Source organism: Carcharodon carcharias, chromosome 13, assembly GCF_017639515.1.
Source record: "Carcharodon carcharias isolate sCarCar2 chromosome 13, sCarCar2.pri, whole genome shotgun sequence".
Taxonomy (NCBI): domain Eukaryota; kingdom Metazoa; phylum Chordata; class Chondrichthyes; order Lamniformes; family Lamnidae; genus Carcharodon; species Carcharodon carcharias.
Genome location: NC_054479.1, coordinates 102,063,506 through 102,089,991, shown reverse-complemented (window position 1 = coordinate 102,089,991; position 26,486 = coordinate 102,063,506). Strand labels below are relative to the sequence as shown.

Genomic DNA, 26,486 nt, shown 5'->3' with positions numbered 1-26,486 from the left:
TTGCAGTGCCCCCGCCTTCCTGAAAATTTATATGGGGCGGGGTGATGTCAGGGGTTCCGCTTGATGTCATCCTGCGTCATTTTACATGTTGGCGAGCGGGCCCCGCCCCCGCTCGCTGATGGTAAAATCCTGCCCACAATGTGAGTCTCCTGTACCACCAGCAAAATTCCAAAGCTTTCCAAAAATGCCTATTATTTGCCTACATAGTTAGCTTAATCTGGTTCATATGCTGATGGGCAGATTGCCATTCGTGAACATTTGCAATACCTGAGAAAAGCAGGTGGAGTTGTGGACATGTCAGGATACTGCCAACTGCATTTTGTCAAGCTTTTCTGGCACCACTTGTCTTCTATTCCACTTCCAAAGGCCTAAGAAAACTTTTACCATTGTGTTGTCCTAGTATCACCAGACAGAGCATTAAATATCAAGGCGCTATAAATTTAATCAATAAGCAATAAATAATTATGCGTGATAGAGTGATATTATACAAATCTTCAGCTGGGTTTTGTGATTGAAATAATGGCGACGGTCTCAGCACTTAATTATTTACATGGAAATCAGACAACAATCTCCGGTGACCACACATGCACAGTAAAACTTGAAAATCAGGGAGTGACAGTGTGAGATGTCTTTCTCCTCTGAAACCTTCACTATAACAGTGCTTCATCAAGAGAATTAGCATTGAAACACAAAAAACATCATGAAGTTGCACTTACCAAAGTGATACAGGCAAACACACTGGTAAAAGTTAACGTGTGTCCATTCCATTATAAATATCCTTTCAACAGTGTGATGGGTCTAAATTACAGCCAAACAACCTCTCTAGTAAATTTTACAAATGGCATCTCATTTTATCAGGCTGTAATTATTGTTTGAGATCCCACAAAGTCAAAATAATATTTTGTGTTAAACTCTCTTTATCTCTGTGTCAATGCAATTTTTCTTTCCTTCATTTTATCTGGCATTCTATACTGGATTTGACATTGAATTCAACATTCTAATTGCACTTCCTGGTTTAGACTTTGCGGGACACCATAGATAATGGTGTATGAGCGGATCCAGTGCTCACTGAGGAAAATAACAAGCAAGCAGTTATGGATGGGGATGGGTAGTTAATTTATACTTAAGGCTAAAACACACCCATTATTAGAAGCAGGAGAGGTTCACTTGACTTCCCGAGCTTCTCAGCAGCCCTACCCTGTTGCTGGAAGGAACACCCATTCCATTACACAGTGTAAAAAGTGTAGAGGGAAATTGATGCATGGTATCAGTTTGAGAATCTAGAGTGAACGTACTAATCCCACAAAGCCATCAGGTGCCCTACTTGAAGACAGCATTAAATTGGAGAACTGACACTACAGTTAGTTGCACAGAGCAGGTGTATTTAAATTGTGTACAAATTACATGTTTCTTTCACATACGTAATAATTTAAAATAATGGGAAAATATGACAAGTACAAATTACAGTGCTTCATTAATACAGAAAATACCTTATTGATTTTAATTCCTCACCGAACAAAAGGTGAAAAATTTGCAGCACACAGAAGACATGTTACAAAGAGACTACAATCCCATAGATTAACAGAAGTAGTTTGAAGTAAATAGCACTTCACAACTTATTACCACCAAATAACACCAAAGCAAATGGAAGTTGCAAAGAAAAATTATTGTCTTGGAGCTTAGAACTTAATTTTAGATTTCAGATCAATTTATATTGCATGAATTACGTCAGTTGACTAGCTGTGTGAGTGCAGCATTATTCATCACTGAATTAACAGATATTGCACTTGCATGACTTCACAGAAATATAGGTGTACAATTGAGTTCTTCCATTGCTGCATGTCAGCTTTGCTATTTTTTCCTCTATTTCATGTTCCTTACAACACTGACATTGATGTTCCATACCATTCATGTTGGGATTAAATCTGAAAAATAACCAGATTACAGTGGAAGAATTGAGTTACCTGATTAGACTATCCATTTTACTCACAAAGCTACATTGACATCATTGTGTCAAAGCAGTTACCCATTGGGCAAGATTTTTAGGTCGGTGGGTGGGTGCAATCGGTGGGCGGCTGCAATCGGTGTGCCTAGGAGATCTGGGGAATGGGCCGCTGCCTATGACCGCGATTTCACACTGGCTGGCCAACTAACAGCCAGCCAGAGTGAAGCATGCGCTGAAATGCTCAGTGCTACCCGGGTGGGGGTGGGGGCAGGAGGATAGTGGGCGCTGACGTAAACGCGGGCATGAGCGAGGGCTGAATGAAAGCTCCGTGAAGGCAGAGAGCTGTCTCAGGGAGCTGAGGGCCTGAAAACAATGTCCAAGCATTACAATCAGTGACCTGAACATATACATGATAAAAATGCTGTCCATAATTTTTATCTTTTTTATCTAATAATGGAAACCTCATCCCGCCCATGGATGAGCGTTCATGAAAAATACAAAGTCCGCCTGACCGTTTCACCCGTCCGCCAACTGTAAGGCTGGACAGACCACGAAAAATTGAGACAATTGCAACTTTAGTTATATTAATTGACCTCTTAATTGTTGGTGGGCATGCGCAAAAGTCAGAAGTGTGCCCACCAACTGAAATATTGCGCGAGAGCGGGATGACGGGACGCTTGCCTGACTTCATCTCGCGCGATTTCATGTTTGATCCGATCTAAAAATTCTGCCCATTGTGAAATACATCACAAATATAAGAAAGTAATTCTAACTAAATATCAATATGTTTAAAAGTAACACGTCAAAAATTCCTTAAGTAAAAGAACCTAGAAGAGCTTAAATTGCATAAAGTTGGGCCCATACCTACTTATCAAATCTGATGGGTCAGCACTATCAATGGATGACTGCTACTAGGCTCAAAACCTCCAAAAAATCTTCATAGGCTTTCTACTACTGTCCTCAGAGGTACCGCCCATCCCTCCCTTGTTAGTAGATAAAGTAGGTAGTATCCAAGGCAGGAAGCTTGGAGGTTAGCTATTTTCCTGGGCCCAGCTTCCCCCACCTCAGTCAAGTGCTGTGTTCCCTTGAAAAAAAAGGGATGGGAGAAAGGAAATTCCTAATGGCATCTGTAGAGGAGAGCAATCCAGCAATAGGTTTCACCATGCATTTTCTGCTTTTGGGCACTATATTTCATCCTGAAGTGACCCTTGGGCCAATTATATAAATGGGCTGAAAAACGTCAAATATCAACATGGATTAATGTGTGGCAGTCCATAAAGAAATATGAAATGTTCCTTTATATATCAGGCTAATAGGAATAGGCGGAAAAGAATAAAAACAAATGTTTAAAAGTAATCCTATCAAGTAGTGAATGGAGTTTTGTAATCTCTGGCATTGTGCCTGCAGTTGGAACATGGACAAAGGGTATTAATAAGAGAAGTGTCACAGAATGACTCAGAAACATGTTACACGCATTAAAGATCAGAGATAACCTGTAACATTATCCAACAGTCATTCCATTATTTGGGTTCATTTGTCTTATCCTCTCCCACTTTCCATTTCAAGATATATGCTTTTCATCTGGTTATGTGTTTTGTTTTCCCTTCATTCTTTCATGGGAGGTGGGCATCACTGGCAAGGCCAGCATTTATTGCTCATCCCTAATTGCCTTTGAACTGAATGCCTTGCTAGATTATTTCAGAGGGCAGCTAAAAGTCAACTGCATTGCTGTGGGTCTGGAGTCACATGCAGGCCAGACCAGGGGGTGGGGCCTGCTTGCCGATGCATAAAGTGACGCAGGGGTACTTCACGTGTACGCCCAACGTCACCCTGCATCATTTAGATTTTCAGTTCACCATCATCTCCCTGTTTAGAAGTCTATAAGCCCATTGAGTGTCCATTCGCTACAGCAGCACTGATTGACCTGCTGCCTGTTTCAAGTGGTTTTATCTTTTTGTTTGATTCACTATTCCGCTTAAAATTCAACAACATTAGATCATATTACTTACATGGAAAGTGAAGCACAACTTCCTTCACAGTATTTCATCTGAACGCTTGCTGAACAATTATGCTTTTTGATCTCAAGCTCTTTGCTTTTCACCTTACAAGTTCTCACTGTGGAAGTTGGGAGGAATCAATCAGAATATTTTAAAAATAATTTTAAGATGCATTATAAATAATTGTTAACCAATAAAACAAATGAATTTGGAGATGAAGGAAGCAACAGGCTTTCTTCCTTTTAAAGAGTAAAACCTCGAAGCTATTGATGAGATATTGGCAGATGAAAGCTTCAGAAGGTTTTCCTCTGCTATCATAAAATAAGGTTAACTATTCATCTATAAGGAAATAATTTAACAATGATGATCTCTGTTGATTGGGATAGGCATACAATACAATTTTTGTACTTTTTTGGTTGGAATTAGGAATCTTGCAAATGAAGCCAAGAACTACATTGTTACTTTGAAATAAGCTCTCAATTTCCCATGGGTCTGCGCAGAGGTCAGAGTGTTAGCGAGGCAGGAGTTAAATCGATAGCAGTGCACAAAATTGAAGTACTCACATTGTTCAGGGCAGATATAGCAGCAGCCATCATTGACCCAAATCTTGTCAGACTAAACACAGAAAATATTGAATTGTCATATATAAAAGGTAAACATCAATTGTTATACACGTTATACCAGTGTTGAATGTGATAAATGTACAAAGTATGCAGATAATGCAGACAATGATTATAATAAATTCTGTTTACATTTTGCAGCACATTACTGAAACAAATGATCATATTTTCTCAAACATATTTGCTTTGGAGGTAAGTACAGAAATATTGGTTTCAAGTACATTAATTAATACCAGGATATAGAAGGGAAATGGGAACAGGTTGGATAATTGTGATTAGACCTGTTTGCCTACGTGGAGGGTGAATGCTGACATGAAGTGGTTGGGCCAACTGGCCTGTTTCCAAGTTGTAAATGCTCTACATTTTAAACCTGCGTCTCCTTCATTTGAATTCTGCAATCATACATGTTATGCTTGACAATCAACATAAAGTTCTGATTACATTTTAAAATTTGATTTCAGTTTTACCTTTCTTTCGAACAGCTCATCATGTATTATATGGCCAGTGACTTCTATTATGCATTTTTGGTCAATTTTGCATAGAAAGGTACTTTTGTGCCAGTGTCAGCAGTGAAAAGACCCTGCTCAGTATGGCAGATAAGTTTTGTGGATAAAACTCTGCCTTTCCAATTTCACTGATGTACCTGTGCCTGAATTTCAGAGTTACACTTTAACATAATGATGTATTGATTTGTGCGACATTGTGGTTAGTTTGATATTGTGGACCCATATGGCCAGACCTAAGATGACTGAAATCAGCTTACATGAATCTCAATAATTGGCAGATTGAGGAGGTTGTCATTCTCTCAGAATCGGCTGTACTTAGCACAGGACTCTCCAAGGTCAAATATGGCACATCCAGACATAAATCTCTCTATTCTCTGCTTTAACTCCAAGCTCAAAGCATCCTTAATTGTATCTGGGATTTTTTCCAATCTTGAGTGTTTCATATTGACCTCTCAGGCAAGATTTCTAATTTACTGTCAATTTGTGCCAAATTAAGACGGTTTGGTATTGTGGATCCAAACTCATGCACAATTGCCTTGAGATTGGCCAAGCTTATTTTGTGTGAACCCTTAGAGCAAACAGGAGGAGGTGGCATTTATTCCATCTGTCTGGGCTGAATTAAAACCCTAAGATGAAAGAATAATTTGATGATTTATGGCACTACTCAAATCTTCAAAAGATAGCTTATCACTGTGCCACCCAATCCTCATTTAATATTCAGAGTGAATTTTAAAAGTTCTCTTCATGATGGGTAGAATGTTTTCCTACTAATTGAGGATTGTTTCTTGTTTTACTGCTCTTCTAAGTATAATATTCATTGAACATTTAGTCACGCACATAAAAATTGTAGGGCAGAATTTTCTGCCTGTTGGGGGGGTTGTGTGTGCGCATTGGCTGGTGGGCGGATTCCCGATTGGCGCCCCCAATTGGGGGCATGCCAGTCATTTTACATGGGTGGGCCAATTAAGGCCCACACAGCGTGTTGTCCACTCTGAAGCCCTGTGTGCTCCCTGTGCGGGCGGTGGGGGGGCGGGGGTAGGAATTCCCTGAGCTGGTCTGTGCGCTCTTTCACACAAGCACAAAAGAGCCCACGGATCCCCCTGAGGCAAAGTGCTGTCTCAGGGCAATCGCTTCAACTTTAAAAACTGAACGGAGAAAAACAAAATTATTGACATGTCCCCTCATGTGACAGTATCACATGAGCTGGGACATGTTATTTACTCGAATGTTAAAACTTAATAAACATTTTTAAAACACTCATGAAACCTCATCCCGCCTTGGATGGAGGTTTCATGTTTTTTCGGAAGCCCACCAGGGCTCCTGGCCTGCTCACCAACCATAAGGTTGGACGGGCAGCCCTGACAACGACCTCAATTAGGTAATTATCAGCCCTAATAGGCCTTTGACAGTTCAGCAGATGCGTCCCACTACTGCACGCCAACCGGGAAATTCTGCCCATAATAAAAAACAAATGAATACTCCAGTGTTATAACACATAATAACAAAGGGAAAGTGCTAAAAGCCAAGTACAGGTCTGTACGAACCTCATCACATATTGGATGAAATAAACATGCTTTTCTCATCTCTATTACAACACCTTCACTACAGCTGTAGTAGATACATGTATCATTGGGATGAGACCAATCTTCTCCTTCCTGGAAAATAAAGTATAGATATATCAATATAAAAGTAATTATAAAACAAAGAAGTTAGGAGCGCCTTCCAAATGATTCGGCTAGCTATGGCAGCTAGTAGTTGAGTCATGCAGTCCAGTGTTTGACAAGTTAAGCTAAGACCTCATCCTTCATATTTTTTATAAAATAGATATCTTCATGGCTATTTCTAAAATTTTAAAAACTGGACAAAGACCTTTAAAAATGGCAGAAGCTATGTCTGTCTGTGATCCTTGAACAAAAGGAGCTACCATGGCACTATTGCAGAAACTTGCACCTCCTTATCTCTGAAGAGACACTAATGACCCCTTGTTGGCTGCAGAGACCAAATTCAAAGAGAACTATATGAAGGTCATCTGTATTTCATAAGCCAGGCTGGCCAACCAGAGCCTATTTGTCTGCTAGGACAAAGGACCCCGTAACCTTCCTTTCAATTCTTAATGGTTGAGACAATTAACCAGCTTGGGTATCGAGACAAGGGATACAAATCTCTTGTCAAATGCAATGTAGAGAGGTGGGAGTCATGTGACATGGGTCTCTAGCTGGTGGAACCAGTTACCTTGCTTTGGTGTACTGCCAGCTCACTCTGCCATATTATAATCTGACTAACAACAACACAGAAAAGGGGCCCTGCCCATATTGAATACATGGCCCCATCTACACTGCTTTGACTGGAAATCCTGTACCATTGCCTATAAAACTGAATCATGTATGCATGCCTATCGCATCGTGTGATGTCAATACCACCAGAAAAATGAATTAACTAGCATCTGTTTTCAACCCACTGACCTCGGCGAAGGAATGCCTTGTTGGAGTTTGATTCTAAATAAAGGCAGTTTTAAGGCAAATATCAAAAGTGAGGAAACAAAACAAGATGTATGCATACATAAGCAAAAATATGCAAAATGGGATGATTGAGGAAAGGATAGATCGAGGCAAACTTTTGCATTAGAGACTCAATTCAGAGATACACACATGCGCCAGTGTATTCTGGAAGGAGATTGGGGGTTGATCGCCAGGTTAAATTCTCAACATTTTGTCTCCCTACATCTGAAACTGCATTGTATCAATCCAAAAGCGACAGTATAACTACAGACTAATAAGATATAAAGGGTTTTAATAGAATAGGTAGAGAAAACTATTTCCACTGGCAGTAATGACAGTAACTAGAGGGCAGAGGTTTAAGATAGTTGGCAATAGAACTTGGGAATAATGAGAAAAATTATTTTATGTAATGAATTCATATGACTTAGAATGCATGACCTCAAAGGGTGGTGGAGACAGATTCAATTGATAAAGGGAATTGGATATATATTTGGAGAAGGAAAATTTTGTAAGGCCATGGAGAAAGAGCAGAGAAGTGGGACTAATTGCATAGTACTTTCAAAGAGATAGCACAGTCCTGATGGGCTGCATAGCGTCCTTCAGTGCTGTAAGTGTCTAAGCCATATTGTACAATTGGTAAATAGTGCAGTTTTACCATGTAATACCACAGTTTTATTGTTACAGTTTTAAATATATTTAATGGCCCCAGAACAGTAAAATCCAGAAAAATGATTAAAGAGATTGCTGTTTAATGAATCACAAATATCTTATTAAGAAAGCTCAGTGAAATTCTGCTCTGATGCAAGACATTGTTATCACAAGAGATAATTTTGCTTAATACTATAGAAATCAGTAAAGCAATAAGATGAGACACTCACAGATCTTAGGTTCCCTGAAAAGTCTTTGCACCCTGTGGAAACGAGAGATGTCACATTGTTAAGTGAGTGCTAACTTTGCCAGTGGTGACAATGGTGCAAAGTGTTTATTTATATTTTAATCATAATTTACAAATAATTGTATATTTTCATCCAAACATAGCAACTCACTAGCGCATGAAGGAACACATTGGGTCTCATCGTCAGATAGCATCATTCCACTGGGACAAAAGCAGCCTTCGATTTGCTCAACAAATCTCTCCCCAGGCATCATTACACTGAAAATAAAGATCATAATATTTGATATGTTTATTCAAATACAATAATAATAAAGGACATGGTAATAATATTTTTTAAAAAGTTTATCAAAAGCATTTCTTGAAAACATAGACATCTGCTTTGAAAAGCTATAATATAGATTTGGATAATTTAGAATGTACTACAAACACTTACCCATTCTTACAATAATTGTGATTGTATCTGGAGCAGGCTGTATAGATGAAACCTCTTGGACAGTTGTAGGCTTAAAATAAAATTTAAAAAATTAGGCAAGCCATTCAAAATATTGATGTTATTAAGATCTTCAGAAGCAGTCAGGCTGGTTGGATAAAAATTCCAAATGAAATAAAATTACTCTTGTGCACAGCATATAACTGTGACTGAAATGGATTTTGCATTTAAAGCTGAGTATAACCTTTAATCACTATTGAATACCAGAAAAGAAACAGAAGTATTTTTGTCTAAAGGAACAGTTCTTTTTTGTAACTATCTACTGGAGCTTAATGCTATTTCACTTGAGCTGTAGGTCTCCTGTGCAGGAATTTATTTAAAGTTTCTTGAAAGTGAGGATATATAAATCCTCTATTAGCCCTCTTCTAACTTCTTTCTTTCATAATTTTACTGTAAATATTCATGCAGTTTTACAGGGTCATATTTATTAGGGCTACTTTTCTTCTACTTTACCACAGAAAAAAAGAAATGGTTTCACAAGTGCAAAGCTAAGAAAAGTAAGAAACAGAGACCCATAGAGGTCTCTCCATCGTCTTGGCAATGAAGTGCGAGTAGTTCAACAATACTTTCTGCTTCATTTTGCTGCCCCCAAGTGGGGGCGGAAGTCCCACCTCAACTCAATCAATGGCATTGCAGCTGTCTGGAAGGGGGTGGGCTCCCCAGCAGCCCCCGCCCCCCCCGATTTTTTAACTGAGGGCAGGTGGGGTCCATTGACACCTCAGTAAATCTAGCTTTATATCATGCTGGGACCATTAACACTTCTATGTCCTCATTTGCTGAAATCCAACCTCACAGTTCTCCCTTCATTTTCTGTATTGCTGTGATTCTCACTAGCTTCTTTAGAATCCTCAATAGATTCAAATTTAACAAATGCAAATCTCTTTGGTCTGCCATTCTTTCCTGGTATTTTCAGAATCACAGAATCTCACAGTGCAGAAGAGGCCCTTCAGCACATCGAGTCTGCACCAACACGTGAGAAACACCTGACCTACCTACCTAATCCCATTTAACAGCACTTGGCCCATAGCCTTGAATGTTATGACGTGCCAAGTGCTCATCCAGGTACTTTTTAAAGGATGTGAGGCAACCCACCTCCACCACCCTCCCAGGCAGTGCATTCCAGACCGTCACCACCCTTTGGGTAAAAATGTTTTTCCTCACATACCCCCTAAACCTCCTGCCCCTCACCTTGAACTTATGGCCCCTTGTGACTGAACCTTCAACTAAGGGGAACAGCTATTCCCTATCCACCCTGTCCATGCCTCTCATAATCTTGTACACCTCAATCAGGTCGCCCCTCAGTCTTCTCTGCTCCAATGAAAACAACCCAAGTCTATCCAACCTCTCTTCATAACTTAAATGTTTCATCCCAGGCAACATCCTGGTGAATCTCCTCTGCACCCCCTCCAGTGCAATCACATCCTTCCCATAATGTGGCGACCAGTTTTGATCAATAATGCTTTTTCATAAATGCTCTGAAGGGTTTCTTGTGTTGCAGAACAAACCAAGTTATTTACAATGGATGTATCAGAATCTGGTTGTATTTGTCCACCCTTTACATTTAACATACTCTTATCATCAGTGAAATCGATAATGATGACTGTGCACTCAACCTCACTACCTTGATTCTGTTCCTTTTTCACATTCAATTTATGCAACTCCCCGGGTCACTAAACCATTATGAGGAGCAGGTATTCTCATGTCAATAGCAGCCTCAAAATTCTCTTACGGGACATTTTGAGTTATCTTGAATGACAGATTTTTCACCAAACATGACCTGCAATTCCATTCTCTTTTGCTACCAACAATGCTTTCTTTACCGTGTGATTTGTCAAGTTTGACTGTAGGTCCCAACACTTTGTTTCTATTGAATTCCAGTGTCTTTTCCAGCTGCTCTTCAGTTTCAAAGCCCACGTCACCAAATTTCCTGACAGATCCAATTAGGACATCTGTGACTGAAAGTTTCTTATTGCTGAAGAAGCCTTTCAGGCTTTCTTTAGTTTGTCAAAGCTTTTTTTTCAGAATTCAAGTTTCCAACAAATAGCACAAAGGATGAATCATTTCCAGCCTTTTGTTTCTTAGATGGAGTCATTGTCTTTTGGTCTTCTTTCTTTCTCTCTGCAGTTTTCTTGGTCACAACTATCCCAACTAACCTCTTCCTCTTCATCCACATTCTTGTCATCTGCCTGAACTTTTACCATTTTTAGCCTCTTCCTCTTCAGATTCACCCTCATCTTCATTGTCGCCATTACATTTTTCTTTTACTTTTTTCAGCCATAGCAGCTGCACACATGGGATATTTCTTTTCCGGTATGAGATGGGTTACCAGTCCAGGTTTTGGACTTGTCTTAGCCGAGATGAAGGGAGTTTGCTTAGTGTTCTCTATCTGGAATTGATTTCTTCTTTCTTCTCATTATATTGGGCTCTCATCTTAGTTTGTCCTCTTGGGATTCCATCTTACAGCCTCAACTTAACATTCAACAGCTTTACATTTGGGTCACCACCTTGAAAACCTTCACACAAGCCTGTGAAACTCATGATGTTACACATAGAACCAGTGTCTATCCAACAATTTATATCATCTTTATGTTCCATTTCTGGAGGCATCATCCCAATTGTCACAAACTACTTCCTACCTTGAGACTTGATGGCGCCTGCCTGTTCTAGGTGTGGAATAATTCATTGGAACCGTTGTTCTAATCTCTCCAGCAGCCATCTTTATAGGCTTGCATTTTGTCTTTCTAGCAAAGCACTTGCATGCAAAGTGGTCCCATGCTGGACATGCTTCCATTTTCTTCTTGTGGTGTCCTCCGCAGTATTTACATCCCTACCCCGGCCTTAATCTTTTTGCTGGACCATCTGAAATTTGTCCTTCCTTTTCATCATTACCTCTTCATTATTGACTTGTGTTTAGAAGGCTTGGGCAGCCTCTCTGAACAGTGCACAGCCTCACAGTTTCTCCCATCAGTACGCCTCAGCTCAGATCTTTGCACATATCATAGTTTTCTTGAGAGTAAGCTTTTCTTCTCTCAGCGGATGTGGCCTCACAGTAGGGCCTCTTGCTGTTAAGGTAATCCTATCTCTGATGAGGTCATCCTTCAGTTGCCAAACTCACAAAACTCAACGAAACATTTCAGTGCAGTCACATAATGCTCAATATTCGCTCCCTTCTCCTAATCTCTAGGGCAGTCGTGGTGGTGGGCCCGGGAGCAGTCATGAAGCTAACCGTTGCCCGCGATTGGGCCCCAACATTGATTTCTTGCTGGTTGGCCAATTATTGGCCAGCCAGCGTGAAACGCTCTAAAACGCTGAGCACTGCAGCTGGTGGGGGTGGTGAGGGTGGGGGGAGTGCGAGCACGGAGGTTTACGCATGCCCGGGGGGGGGGGGGGGTGGTGTGTGGTAAAAGCTCCCTGAGGCACAGAGCTGCCTCAGGGAGCTGAAGATTTTTAACAATAAAAATAAAGTTTTTAAAAATAATGAAAACATGTCCCTTCGTGTGGCTCTGTCACATGAGCAGGGGTATGTTAAATATGAGTTTTAAAAGTTTTTAATTTTTTTTTAAATTGCTAGTCAACACCTCATCCCGCCCATGGATGAGGTTTCACCAAAAGTGCAAAGGCTGCTTGGCCTTTTCAACTGAACAGTTGGACGGGCAACGAAAAATTTGAGTCAATTAATTGATTAAGAGCCTTGTTTAATTGTCGGCGGGCACGCTGCCACCTCTCATGCGCACCCACTTACCCGGCATCATCGCGCACTATTTTACTCTCGTTTGGGTCGGGCGCGTGCTCGCCTGAGAAGAGAAAAATTCAGCTCCTAGTGTTAACCCATAGTGTTCATAAATTACATTAGTAGAGAGTCAAAAGTGGGTCTTCAAGGCCTCAAAAAGCTCACAAGCCTTGTTTTTCTTCTCATAAGTGAGATCCAAGGTGCAATAAAGCTTGTAGAACTCATTCCCCAACAAAGATAACAGAATTGCTACCCTTATCTGTTTAAGCTTCTTGTCCAGCTCTTTGGTAATCACATAATTCTGATATTGAGACTGGAAGAATTGCCAATTTCCATTCAAATCTCCCTTTGTATCTGTAGGAACTGGTACTGGAAAACACAAAGCCATAATGACTTATCCAACTGTTGATGTCCAGTACAAAATTGCAGACAGGTGTTTTATGACCTAGCTTCAGTGTAAAATGCAAACATGGGGCAGAATTTTGCTCTCATCGAGCGGGAGAGGCAGGCGGGCCCGGGAGCAGTAGGGAAATTGATCGCCGCCCACGATCGGGCCCAGACCAGCCAACGTGAAAGGCGCTCTGCAGCGATCTCTGCGCCTTTCACACTGGCTGCCCGTTATTTGGCCATCCAGTGTGAAATTGCGGTCAGGGACTGATCATGGGCAAGCGACACATTTCCCGGGCACCCCCGGGCCCGCCGATTGCAGCCGCCCGCTGATCCAAAACTTCTACCCATGTGGGCAAGGGAGCTCAACCAGGCGCTGACAGGTCAAACCTCTGCTCAGAATTGCACTAGAACTTTCCGCATGTCATAATTATCCTCTGATGTTTTGCATATCTGTTGGCTGTCTTACGATTGTATTGCCTCAATTCAATGGCTGTCAAAATCCTCTCAAATCTCAGCAAATTACGTCTGACAGCATGAGTGGAATTTTATTGAGCTAACTGCCTCTTTCAAATGCACCTAACTGAGGGACCTGCCATAGAGAAGGGGTGGGGGGGGGGGCACCGAAAACCATACCCCTGCCCTTGGCTCTGACCCCATGCCCCCCCCTCCCACTTCTGTGAACATCCCCTGCTACCCTTTTTGGCCTGAGGTCCCTCGTTGATCTTAGGCCTTCGGTGGGTGCAGTACTGGCAGCTGCCACCACTCACAGTGGCACTGAAGGAAATGAGGAGTTGCTGACTTCTAATTGGCTGGCAGCTTTTGGTGAGCATGATTTCTGCCCTGGGGTTCTTTGATCCTAGTCAAGGCCAGACAGTGGCTAATAAAGTGCTTGATGGGTATTTAATTATGTTGAGCCACCCTCATGGGACTGACAGGCGTTCCCCACCAGTTCTCCAAATTGCTGGGTAAGGCTCCATCAGACCCATTAAATCTTGTCCCATGTTTCTTGTGGTGTATAAAATGGCTACTGCTTTTATTTGCATACAGTGGCCTCAGAGGTCAAACCCCTTCATCACAAATGTATCGCAAGCCAGAGGTTAACCAGTTATTTAGCGAAAGAATTTTGTTGGTCAGACAGACAGGAGGATGGTCAGAGCCTGGGGCTTTCCATCTGCTGTTTTTAGACAACAGCCACAAGGTTTTACATATTTCATCTAAATATTATATATACAAGCCTATATTTTGATATATATATATATATATATCTATATTAAGTCTTAAGGATCTTTCTATAAATTCACAGCACTCACGGCATAATCCATTTGTCGAGCCTCTCCAGTCAACACATGCCCCTACTGCGTTACATGTCATGGCAGCAGCTTCCAGGCTAGAACAGACCATCTCTGTCGAATTCAATTCACACTGGTCGTACTGACACGCCTTGACGTAGTTTTTAAGTTCTTGCCTGTTTCTGCATCTTCTGAATGAACTGCAGGATAGGAGTGTAAAACTTTTTAAATACTAGCAACATAACAAAAGCCAAAATGACTGCCCTCCTAAGAAAGTTTCAAGCCATTAAAATTACACTGTGAGGTGCCAGAATATAAAATTCCTTTCTATGCTATTTTAGCAGACATTAGACTATAAATGCCTGTGTTCAAATAGGTGAGAGAAGACTTCTAAGCAATTGTACACTATAATATAATTTCACAACCATTGTCTCATATATTGATGGAAAGCAGATTATAAATGCTTAATTTCACATAATTAGTATAATTATTTTTAGCATTTATGATAAATTTATTAGGCAACAAGAGAATTATCAAGGAGCTTTCTAAAGTAATGCTTTGATATGATTATTTTCCAATTATATTTCAAATTCAATGCCCATCATACATGCAATTGAATAAATTACATGGTTTATGTCCGTTCAAAATAACCTGGCTGCTCCAAACAGGCTTTGCAAGACAACCATCAAAACTTTAGGCATCGTTAACATAAGGATTATACCAATTTTTTCTTTCAAATGCCTCTGACTATTGCCCATGACTGAATTCATGAAACTTTGACAAACTACAACAGAACAGAGCTGCTTCATTTATGTTAACGTTGTTAACATCAACATAATACTTCCCAAATTAAGTCACAAAAATACCTTAAATTGATGTGTATCAGTGATGATGAAATTTTTTTCCCACCTTTTGACCAGTGCCAAGCAATGCTGGATGCTTCTCTCAAATGGATGGGAAAGAGGAAACAGTGAAAATAGGTCACAAAGGGAAATGAGTGGCTGCAGAACCACTCAAAAATGGGCAAGTGATTGCTATGGCCATGCAAAATTGGGGCTGATGAAAAAGTGGACAACTATCCAGCACAATGGAACTCTATTGCGTTTTCTCATTGGATGGATAAAATGAGAAAATACATGCCATGCATTCTAAAGCTTGAAAAAAAATGTACGATCAGAATTTTTTCAAAAAAGGTATCCTGTCGAGGGGATTGAACATGGGGCCAGATCTAGTGCAAATGGGCAGTGGGAGCCTTGTTGGCATTTTACCAGTGGTGGCCAATTAGAGACTGCCACCAGGATAGCTGTCAAATTGAGGAGCAGCCCCCTTCCCAATCAAAGAATCAGCAGCCTCAGCAGCGTCAGCAATAGAGATGGCCACTGCTGAGACTGCAGGAAGAGGCAGAGGGTCCCTCCATTCCAAGGCACCCTTGAAGGCAAAGTAATTTTTTATTTACCGTCCTGTGGTCAGGCATACAGTTTTATTGGGGCGGGGGCTGCACCTTCATTGGCAGTACCACAGCAGCAAGGGGCCCCTGCCATGGGCCATGGAGCGGCCAAATTGAAGGACCCCCCCCCCACCCTTCCCAGGAATCCGCTGGGAGAGCGCCCGGATTTATCTGGCAATTATTCCTCACACCAGCCCCTATTCCCAAAAGCAATAGAATGCCAGCAGGGGTGGGAAGTAGCAGCTAATTGGTCAATTAATTACTGAATTGGCCACTTGCTTTCTGGTCAGCAGGTTGCTGCAAAGCAGAGGTTCTTGCCATTGGTAGTATTGGTCAGGCTGCCTTCCTGATGCTTCCTGCTGAATGAGGCCTCCTGCATTCTTCAGAGAGCTATGAACGTCTTGTTGACTTTATAAATATATTTGTATGCTTTTTAAAAAAATATTTGAAATTAAGGTCTAGATAGATTTTGTTACATATTTTCAAAGAAATGACACATGAATGCACATACTTTCCTGATATAGCATTACACACTGTTTTCCCCAATTCACATGGTGGGATGGTAGGAGTTACAACACAAGGCACATTTGTAGGAGTTGCTTGGCAATATGGTTTACTAGGATCATCAACCTTCCAGTCAAGTGCAGTTTGGTCACAACAGTCACGAGGCTCGATTCTTCCATTCCTTCTTACACAGTCATCTCTTACATTTTTGGAACAAGAACCTGTGAAATGGAAATATTTTGCATCAATGAACAAAATCTATCCCTCTATTAGTGCAAACCAGAATTGACTGTTACAAAGACCTTAAAGGCTAACCTCTATGTGCTCAAGAACTTAAGGTAGGTGCTTGCTACAATGATGCAAGAAAGGAGGGAAGATTCAGAAAAACAGTGGAAGCCAACAAGTGGTTTAATAGCATGAAAACTGCAAGTTTATTTGTCATTAATTTAATAGAGAAATCTTCAGACTTAAATCTATGATTCATAGAAGTATAAAAATACATACCCAGCATATCTGCACTACCCTTTGCTAGACATATCCAAATAGAACATTGTATTGTCTCATGCTCTTTCCAATCTGCAACCCATTAAATTAATACTGCAATTGATGCAGCTTATTGATATAGCCCCATTCCAACCTCCACTTTCTCTCCCTATGCTCTTGAATGCATTGTCACTGCCCAAATCCATTCCTGTCTTTCTTAGAATTCCATGTTCAAATCCTTCCAATCAGGCTTCTGCCCCATCAACAGCTCTTATCAAAATCACAAATGATTTCCTCTGTGACTGCAACAAAGGTAAACTATCCGTCCTCATTCTTCTTGACCCATCTGCAGCCTTTGGTTGACCACACTATCCTCCTCCAATGTCTCTCCACTATTGCTCAGCTGTGTGATTCCATTCCTATCTATCCAATCGTAGCCAGGGTGTCACTTACAATGGCTTCTCTTCCCACTCTTGCACTATTATCTCTGATGATTCCCTAGGATGTGCCCTTGGCTACCTCCTGTTTCTCATCTACATGCTGCCCCTTGGCGACATCATCTGAAGGCACAATGTTAGTTTTCACATGTACTCTGGCCACACCCAGTTCTGTCTTATCAGCACCTCTGCTGTTGCTAAATTATCAGACTGCTTATCCAACATCCAAAACTGGATAAGCAGAAAATTCCTGCAATTAAATACTGGGAAGACTGCAGCTATTGTTTTCAGTTCCTGCTCCAAACTCCATTGCCTAGACAGTAACTCCATCCCTCTTGCTGTCAACAGTCTGAAAGTAAACCAGACACCAGTTTGCTATCTTGGTGTCATATTTAACCCTGAATGAGTTTCTGACCACATATTCACATCACACAAAAGCCTCCCTATTTCCACCTCTATTTTATCACCTGACTTCATCCTGTCTCTGCTCATCTGCTGCTGAAGCCCTCATTTGTACCTTTGTTACCTCTAGACCTAACTCTCCAACACAGTCTTGGCTGTTCTCTCACCTTCTGCCCTCTATAAACCTGAAGTCATCCAAAAATCTGGTGCCACTGTCTTAGCTCGCACTAATTCCTGTTCATCTATCATTCCTGCACTCACTGACTTACAGTGGCTCCCTGTCAAGTAATTTAAAATTCTCCCTCTTGTTGTAAAATCTGTTCGTGCCCCCACCCCTCCCTATCTCTGTAATCTCCTCCTGCCCTAGAGCCCTCTGAAATATCTGTGCTTATCTAAGTCTGACCTCTTGATCATGCATGATTTAAGTCACTGCACCATTGTTGGCCACGCCTTTAGCTGTAAAGGTGCCAAGTTTAGCAATTCCCTCCATTTACCTCTTACCCTCACTACCTCATGCTCCTCCTTTAAGACACCTTAAAACCTCACCTTTGACCAAATTTTGGTCAAATGAGCTAATTTCTTCTTATGCGGCTTGGTATCATATTTTGTTTCATAATGCTCCAGTGAAGCATCTTGGCATGTTTTCCTGCTTTAAAGGCACTATGTAGAGAGAGTTGTCATAGTATACATTATCATAATGTTAATATCTCATACCACATTGTCCTTGGCTATTATCTAAGAAGTACTGTTCTGGCACTTTAATCATGAAGCTGTTTTGATAGCCAATGACAGTAGTTCGAATGTCAGGGATAAAAATGGATACTCGTTTATGAAGTTTTGTAATGTTAAATCCTTCTTTTTGATATGGAAAGCTCACTTCTATTCCATTGACTGTTACCTGTTGGAGAATTGATAGAAAGCATGTTAAAAGTCACTTGATAACTCCATTCTTGAGGAATCTATTACCAAATCATGTCACAGTAATGATAATAATCAGCCATCAAGATTTTTGTAGAAACTAATGGCTCCAACCTTAACTGGAGGCCAGTTTTTGTTCATTGAGTTTTGGAGCCAATTATAAACTCAGCTGCTGCAGCAGCAACAAAATCAAAGCCTGTGTGTTTCAACACTCTGCTTGATTTAAGTTGCAGGTGGACTCCTAATGCCACCAGTGCTCGACATGCTTATATTAAAAAGGATTCTGTTGGCTTAGGGTGAGTGTACTTGCTCCAGTCAACACCCTTTTTAGCCCCACACATCTGAACATGAATTCAGCAGCGGGAAAGGCATCCCCTCCACTCCCTCCCATCAGCACTACATAAAGGGATCATTAATTGCTTTCAGCATAGTTGCTAGTTGATTTCTATGGGCTATTCTGCAGGCTGCTGTAATTCTATAGTTGCTTCAAGTTGCAAAATTCTACAAGGAGTGATGTGGCAGATGCTGAAAGATGTTTTTATTGACGGCAGGCTTCTGCACAAACTGATTGTGCTCAGAGATGGGTACATGAGCAGATTTTCCCTTGGACTAGCTCAAGAATGAAAAATGATCAGAGGTAACATAGAGTAGGACATACTGTTAGAAGAGGGAGGAGAAAGAAGAGGGAGAAGAACTCTCAGTAGGAGGCCATATCTGCTCAGGCCGCTCAGGGAACAATTCTCCTACCTGAACTCCAGTGAGGAACAATGTATGACCTATCGGCACATCAATGAGAACATCCTCACTGAAATCTGACACCTGCTGTGGCGGCAATGCACCTCCCCGTTAAGAGAAGCAGGCCAGCTTTAAGCAGGGGAAGCTAGCGTTAAGAAGTGACAGGGAGTTGAAATTTTGAGCTCCTAACTGATATTTGCAGCTAACCAACATTTGGTTAACTATTAACTCCTTCGAAACGTCAACTCTTTTCTTCTCCGCCGATGCTGCCAGACCTGCTGAGTTTTTCTAGGTAATTCTGTTTTTGATTTGGTTAACTATGACTATATGCATTAATCACTCTAATAAACAGGGAGCACAAAGATGGCATCCTGCTTGCATTACAGTCAATAGGTATGGATTAATCACTCATTGCAATCTCTGTATCTGTTTTAAAGGGTTATCCCATTATCCCATATAACCCTCTCCATATTTCCAACTTGAATTGAAATAGAAGAGGACAAATGATGAATAACAAAGTATATATTATGAATAAAAATATGCTTGTGTTCAATAAGGCATGGGTGTCAGTGCTGTAAAAAAGATCATGGGCCGTAATATCCTCAGAGTGGCAATCGGCGTCATATTGCCACGCCATGCCCATTTACCTATGCCATATCTTTTCTGTGCCTGTCTCACCCAACCTTCCACCTCAGGTCGGGCGAGATCCGGGCAGTGCAGCTGTTTCCAAAGTCCAAGGTCAAATTGAAGGAGGACACGCTCCCTTTTTTACAGCACTAACTGCCGTAAGGCAGCTACATTTAAAAGTCCCATTGAAGTTGACACACTAGGGAGAAAGTGAGTGCCTAAGGTAAGTGAAAAGGATTTGGGGGATGGGGGTGTTCTGAAGTTGGGTGGGAATGGGGGAATAGAGTCGGACATCCGGGATGGTGTGGAGGGAGTCAGACATTGTGAGTGGGTGCAGTGGGCCGGAGATTCGGGGGAGGGGAGTTGGTCATTGGGAGGACTGGAGAGGGGCTGGACATCGGGGGGAGTGCTGTGGAGGGGTTGTACATCGGGGGGCTGGGGCGGTGCTGTGGTGGGGGTGATCATGGGGGGTCAGACATTGGGAAGGGTCGAGCAGGCCGGACATTTGGGGGTGTGAAGGGCTGCGGGGGGTGGGGGGGTTGGTGTTGGACATAAGGAGGGATGGGGGGTTTGGACGTTGTGGGGGTTGGACGTCTGGAGGGGGTGGAATGGGCTGGACATTCTTGGGAGGGGTTGGACATTGGGATGGGGTTGGGGGGGGTGTTGGACATTTGGGGACTGGGGGGGGTTGGAATTTCTACACCTTGGGTGTAGGTTGGCCATGTGGGGGTGGGGAGTTGAGTCGGTGCATAAGAGTCATGCCCGGGAGGGGTAGAGGCTTGTGTCAGGTAAGGAGTCCCATGCGGGTGGGGAGGATCGCTTTGGGGGGTTGGTGGGTAGGGAATACTGTGGGAGGAGTGGTTAGGCAGGGGTGAGGGAGTCCGCTGGGGGGCCGGGCCTGTGGGGGGAGTCCCATGGGGGGATCGGTCTTGGTGTTTACAATTGTTACCCAGAAGTTAGAAGAGTTTTTAACTCTAATTTTTTCTGAGTAACACTGTCGGAACCATCTAAAGTTTGCGATTTAAGTCTTTTTTTCAGATGGTTCCCAGCACAGCACAATTTTCCAAAGGAAGTGCGAACTTCCATCTGCCGGGAAGGGGAACTCTCAGTGATGTTGGAAGTTAGTGCCATTTAGCTCCCCATCATAAATATTTGAGCTATGGACCCACATCTACTTAAGCAGGGCTCAGGCTACCCAAATATTATCTTGAGCTAACAGCCTTAAAACTATCACAGGGGAAATCTTTTATCAACTTCACCGGGGCTGTATATGAACACAGTCCTTAGAATTCACTGCATTAGCTTCACCACACATCAAATTTCATTTAATGATATAATAATAAAGTAAAACCATAATCCTGACATGACTAATAATTATGTAGCACTGCTCTGCATGTCTGATCACATATTAGTACTTACCCTAGGTCTTCCTTCAGTTGAAAAATGTATGACATTTCCATTGTAGTTAATAATTAGTTTTTTGGCGCAAGATGTAGGTATTTGTGGACTGCAATAATGATTGTCAAGTACCACAGAAAAATTGTATCGTGGGACTATTTCTTGCACAAGAACATATGTACAATTTTCAAAGAAGTCATAGAATACCCCATCGAAGGTACGATAATGTAGACCTCCCCATACTAGACATTCACCTAAAATGAAAAAGAAAATGTGACTAAGATTCAGGTAAAAATCATATGTGATGTGAATATCTTTCCTGTCGGAACTTAATGAAAGATGAATTTGGATTAATCAAAAAGGTACCTACAATCACAGTCCCATTTCGAACAGCAGCCGCCTTCAGTTGTAACTCTGACGGGTTCTAACCAGCTGTAACATGTAGGTTTCACAGGCCGTTCACAGGCAACTTGCCTAATTTCATATGTTTGTGCTATGACACAAGTAAAGGTTGCACAGTTCTCTTGCCATGTCTCATTGCACTAGGAAAGGGTAACAAACAAATTCATATGTTAGCAAGCATTCCGATTAGCTGAAACATTCTGTTATCATTTTCATTTTATTGCATGTGAAAAGAAACATAATTGTGCATGTCACAAACAAAACAAAAAATCATGGAAAAACTCAGCAGGTTTAGCAGCATCTGTGGAGAGAGAAACAGAGTTAACGTTTTGAGTCATATGTACTTGAAACATTAACTCTGTTTCTCTCTCCACACATGCTGCTAGCCCTGCTGAGTTTTTCCAGCATTTTCTGTTTTTGTTTCAGATTTCCAGCATCTGCAGCATTTTGCTTTTATAATTGTGTGTATGTCTGGGTGTTTAACTACAACAATTCAAAGAAGCTCTAGCATCACATCAGTTAGATTTCTATGATTCCTACACATTGCTTATTATGAAGTCAATCTTGCAAAGCAAGCATTGTGTTTGTTTTATTAATATTTGGGTTGTGCTAAACATGCCATGGCGAATTGCAACATGTAAATCAAACACATCAGGAGGCTTGCACACCTATGATGACTTACCCAATCCAGGCAGATGAGGTACACTGGAAGTGCAAATATCAAAGCATCCTAATTTGGTAAGCCTATTCATCAGCATAGCCCTGTTATACCATCAATAGTGGGAGGGTTTGTAGAGAGGGGTGGCAAAAAACTAGCAGAGAAGCAAGGTGAAAGGTTTGGGCTAATACTGGAGGGAGGTAGGCAGTTTTGCTGTCAAGAACAAGGGTCACCTATCAGGATAGGTATAAATGAGTTTAAGAGATGATTTTGTGTGCTTTTGAAGGGAGTAGGTGTTGAAGTGACATTGTTTCCACTACTACAAATGAATTGTACCAAACAAAGCAACAGCATCGGCCATAACTTGCATGTTTAAAGTGTCTTTAATCTAAGAAAATGTCTCCCTGGATGCTTCACAGGAGAAGTGTCATTGGACAAAAAGTGACAATGATACTAGGAGGGGTTAATACTAGTTTGGATAAAGATGTGGGTTTTAATGAGGGTTTTAATGAGGGTCTTTAAGATGGAGGTTGAGGCAATGAGGATGTAATTTCAGAACATAGGTTCTAGATAGATGAAGGTACCAATGGTGGGGTAAAGGGATTGTAGCTATGTAAGAGGCTAGATTTGGAGAAATGGGAAGCTTGCAAATTGTTGTAGGGCTGCAGGAGGTTAAAGAGATGGGAAGGGGTATGTCAGGAAGGAATTTGAACATGAGGATGAAAATTTTATAATTGAGGCACTGGTGGAGCAAGAGCCAATGCAGGATCAGCAATGACATGGGTGTTGGGTGAGCAGGACTTCATGCGAGTTAGATATGGGAATTAGGGATCTGGATGAGCTCAAGTTTACAGAAGGTGGAAGAGAGGAGGACAGACAGCATAGTATTGAAAGCGTCAAGTCTAGAGGTAATAAAGCATGGATGAGAATTTACGCAACCCAGAGCTGAAGCAGAGGCACATCAGGCAATAATAAAAAGGTAGAAATTAATGATCTTGGTGCTGGAGAGGAAATGGTTTCAGAAGCTCAGCTGAGGGTCAAAAAGGACACTGGGGGTGTCAACAGTCTGGTTCAGCCTGTGACAATGGCGAGGGACAGACCTGGAATATGCAATAAGCTGCAAATTTTTGATTACTGCTGTGAAAAATAAAGTGATCCACTTATTTTAAATATAACTGTTTTCAAGTATTAAGCTTATTAGAAATTAGGTGCAACTTGATTACCTTTCTTGGTGGGTCTGAATTACAGAAACATTCTTCAGGTGTGGTCATTGTGGAGACAGTCGTAGTTGTGAGTGGAGGGGTTGTGTTTTCACTTGGCTCGCAGCAAACTCTAATTCTGTAGTCCAAACAGATGAATGCACCATAAGCTGGTTGTTTACATATCAATCCATTATTTAAGTCACATGTCACGTTGTCCTTAGTCTGACTAATTGGAGACCCAGGGAACCTGATGGCTTCGCATTGAATATTAGTAATCCGGTCTGAAGCAGAGTTACACACAGTGTTACGAATTGGATTCAATAATTCACGATCTTGAATGTTAAATGGAAGAGATGGAGTGTTGTTATTAATCCAGCCCGACCACACACCATTGCAAGGAATCTCTGCAAAATGAAGGAAAATTCAATTTATCTTGATATGAAATAAAAATAATTGCTATGGTATTTTCAAAAGCTCATTTTGTTTCATCTGCAAAGCTATAAAATGACAATAGTTTTTAAAAACTCAAATATTTTGGATATGTCCCTCAATCATTAATTTGCCACTACATTTTTGGAGAACTTAATGGTCTCCAATAATAATGGCAGCTGATCAGTATTGTCCTGAGGCTTATTTATGAGACACAGATGTGATCAGAAAACAAGCAATCATAATATCAGAGCTTCAGTGCTCCTTTGAAGCGTAAGTGCATGCATATGTATTCTCTCTACTGAATAAGAAAAAATGCTATCAATAGAGTATGCTTTGGGAAATGCCTATGTCAAATTGGAAATACTGCAACCTTTTGACATACCTTGGGGCACAAAAGCATTGATCCTTACAACAAGAGTAATGCAGATGTTAATAAATAAGCACAGATTAGGAAAGACTGATAAGGAGAGTACAAAAAAGACATTTGAGGCTAAAAATTAAACTTTTCTGCTCTTTAGTCAGGATAAGTATCTAGAGGCAAGAGTCATGAACATCTGCATCCCACACCTGCTGCTTCTCTACTGACACTATTGGAAATGCCAGGCTCATCTCATTTCACTATTACTAGGTGTCCCAAAGGATGGTCTTCCAAGAATAAATTATTATTCCCGGGGACGACTTCCTGAAGATCTCCCTAATAGTGGAGGGAAGTAGGCTGTGTGTTTATCTAAAGGCAGCCTGCACTGAAAGAGTCAACATACCTCAGTGGAGATGGTAGCAGTGAACTGGACCAAAATAAGAACTGCAAACATTACAGAGAGTCGAATTCTGGTTATGAAGCAAATACTCTATCAACTGTTCAACTCAAGCAATTTGCTATTATAGGGTGTTGGTAGGAAACACAATCTCAATGATTTCCCAGAATGGTAGGACGGAGGACAATGATCTGATAAGGGGAACATATTTAGGTGCCATGCGAGCCAATTCTAATTTTTACTACAGACACATGGGAGGGAGAGTTTTCTCCCTGTCGGGTGGGCTGGGCAGGAGTGGGCGCGGGCGGGCGTGCAGCCAATCGACGCCTACGATCGGCTGTGTGCTGCCATTTTACGTGGGTGAGCCAATTAAGGCCCGCCAAACATGACGTGCACCTGGAAGCGTTCAGTGCTCCCTGTGCGGGAGGGACGGAGGGTGAGTCGGGGCTTGCGCTCTTTTGCGTGCAGGCGTGCGAAAGAGCACGGAAATCTCCCTGAGGCACAGAGCTGCCTTAGGGAGATTAAGGAAAGTCATAAAAATGTGATAAAAAAAAAATAAAATTATTCAGGCATGTCCCCTCTTGTGACATTGTCACATGAGGTAGGACATGTTTATCAATTTACATGAAGCATTTTATTAAATTAATAAAGCCTTCATGAAACCTCATCCTGCCCGTGGATGAGGTTCCGTGAAAATGCGAAGGCCGCCTGGGCTCTTCGCCTGCCCGCCAACCTTAAGATTGGATGGGCGGTCCTGACAAATGCCTCAATTTGTTGATTAATGGCCTTAATAGGCTCTTGACAGTTTGGCAGGTGTGCATCCAACTCCGGTGTGCGCCCGTTGAACTGAAGATCGGAACGATGCGTGGTGACGTCAGGATGCACGCCCGACATCACCGCGTGTCATTTTATGCGTCGGCATACAGGGCCTGCCCCGCACACCGACCAGATGATTCAGGCCATGGATTGTAACATCACATAGGTATTTCTACACCGTTTAATGCAGAAATCAAGGAATTCACAGCTATAGTTACTCAGTTGCCAGGATATGTCAAGAATCATCTTTCCTTACATGCTTGTACTCTCCTCCCCAAAATTCAACACGCTACAGGTATACCAGTTGAGTTTATGTCCAACCAATCAATCACATTTCTAGGTCAAAGTTTTTATGAAGCTGATTTTCCAATTTTTGTGGAAACATTATTTCTTACTGAATAACTCTCACGAAAATGATTTTTGAATGACCACTGTTTGCTTCAGGAGAAAATCAGTTCTCTGGAGAATTGGGAAGCTTCCTTGGGGAATGAATAGTGCCAGCATTAACTCTAGAAATGAAATGGATATTCTAACACAGGCCACACAGAGAAGATTCCTGAAAAGGCTGCCAATCTGCTAACTGAAAGTCGGGTATGAAGGTTATATGGAAATATTGAAAAGAATTACTTACCAGTGGTGGAGCTGATAGTAGACCCAGTTGTGGTTCTTACCCCTAGTGTTGTACTTTTTTCTCCTGAAGAGAAAGAGAATCATTCAAACTATGACAGTATTCTCTGAAATGTACCCTTTTATCTTCAAATCATTAAACAAATTGAAGTTATTGAAGAAATTGTTTGGTTTCCCAACAAATGTGCACTAGCATGGTGTTTCCATTGGTTGACAGTTCAGAATGCTGGCCCTTTTGGAATTCCTGCACCAGCATATCACTGTTTCATTGGAGAAGCGAGGA

The 26,486-nt window shown here is 41.5% G+C and overlaps 1 protein-coding gene across 1 annotated transcript in view; it reads right to left on the bottom strand.

Moving 5' to 3' along the window:
• Positions 1-1,361: 1,361 nt before the first annotated feature.
• Positions 1,362-26,486, bottom strand: part of LOC121285634 (mucin-5AC-like) — a 216,452-nt gene continuing 191,327 nt past the window's right edge. Inside the window, exons 135-148 of the mRNA XM_041202273.1 lie at positions 26,208-26,270; positions 23,595-23,977; positions 21,682-21,853; positions 21,333-21,565; positions 18,348-18,531; positions 16,319-16,532; positions 14,382-14,560; positions 8,895-8,964; positions 8,613-8,719; positions 8,445-8,476; positions 6,613-6,723; positions 4,506-4,557; positions 3,955-4,060; positions 1,362-1,925 (exon numbers count right to left, since the gene is read on the bottom strand). Of these exons, the coding sequence (XP_041058207.1) occupies positions 1,772-1,925; positions 3,955-4,060; positions 4,506-4,557; positions 6,613-6,723; positions 8,445-8,476; positions 8,613-8,719; positions 8,895-8,964; positions 14,382-14,560; positions 16,319-16,532; positions 18,348-18,531; positions 21,333-21,565; positions 21,682-21,853; positions 23,595-23,977; positions 26,208-26,270 (2,060 nt within the window). The 3' untranslated portion in view covers positions 1,362-1,771. The remainder of the gene's footprint in view (positions 1,926-3,954; positions 4,061-4,505; positions 4,558-6,612; positions 6,724-8,444; positions 8,477-8,612; positions 8,720-8,894; positions 8,965-14,381; positions 14,561-16,318; positions 16,533-18,347; positions 18,532-21,332; positions 21,566-21,681; positions 21,854-23,594; positions 23,978-26,207; positions 26,271-26,486) is intronic.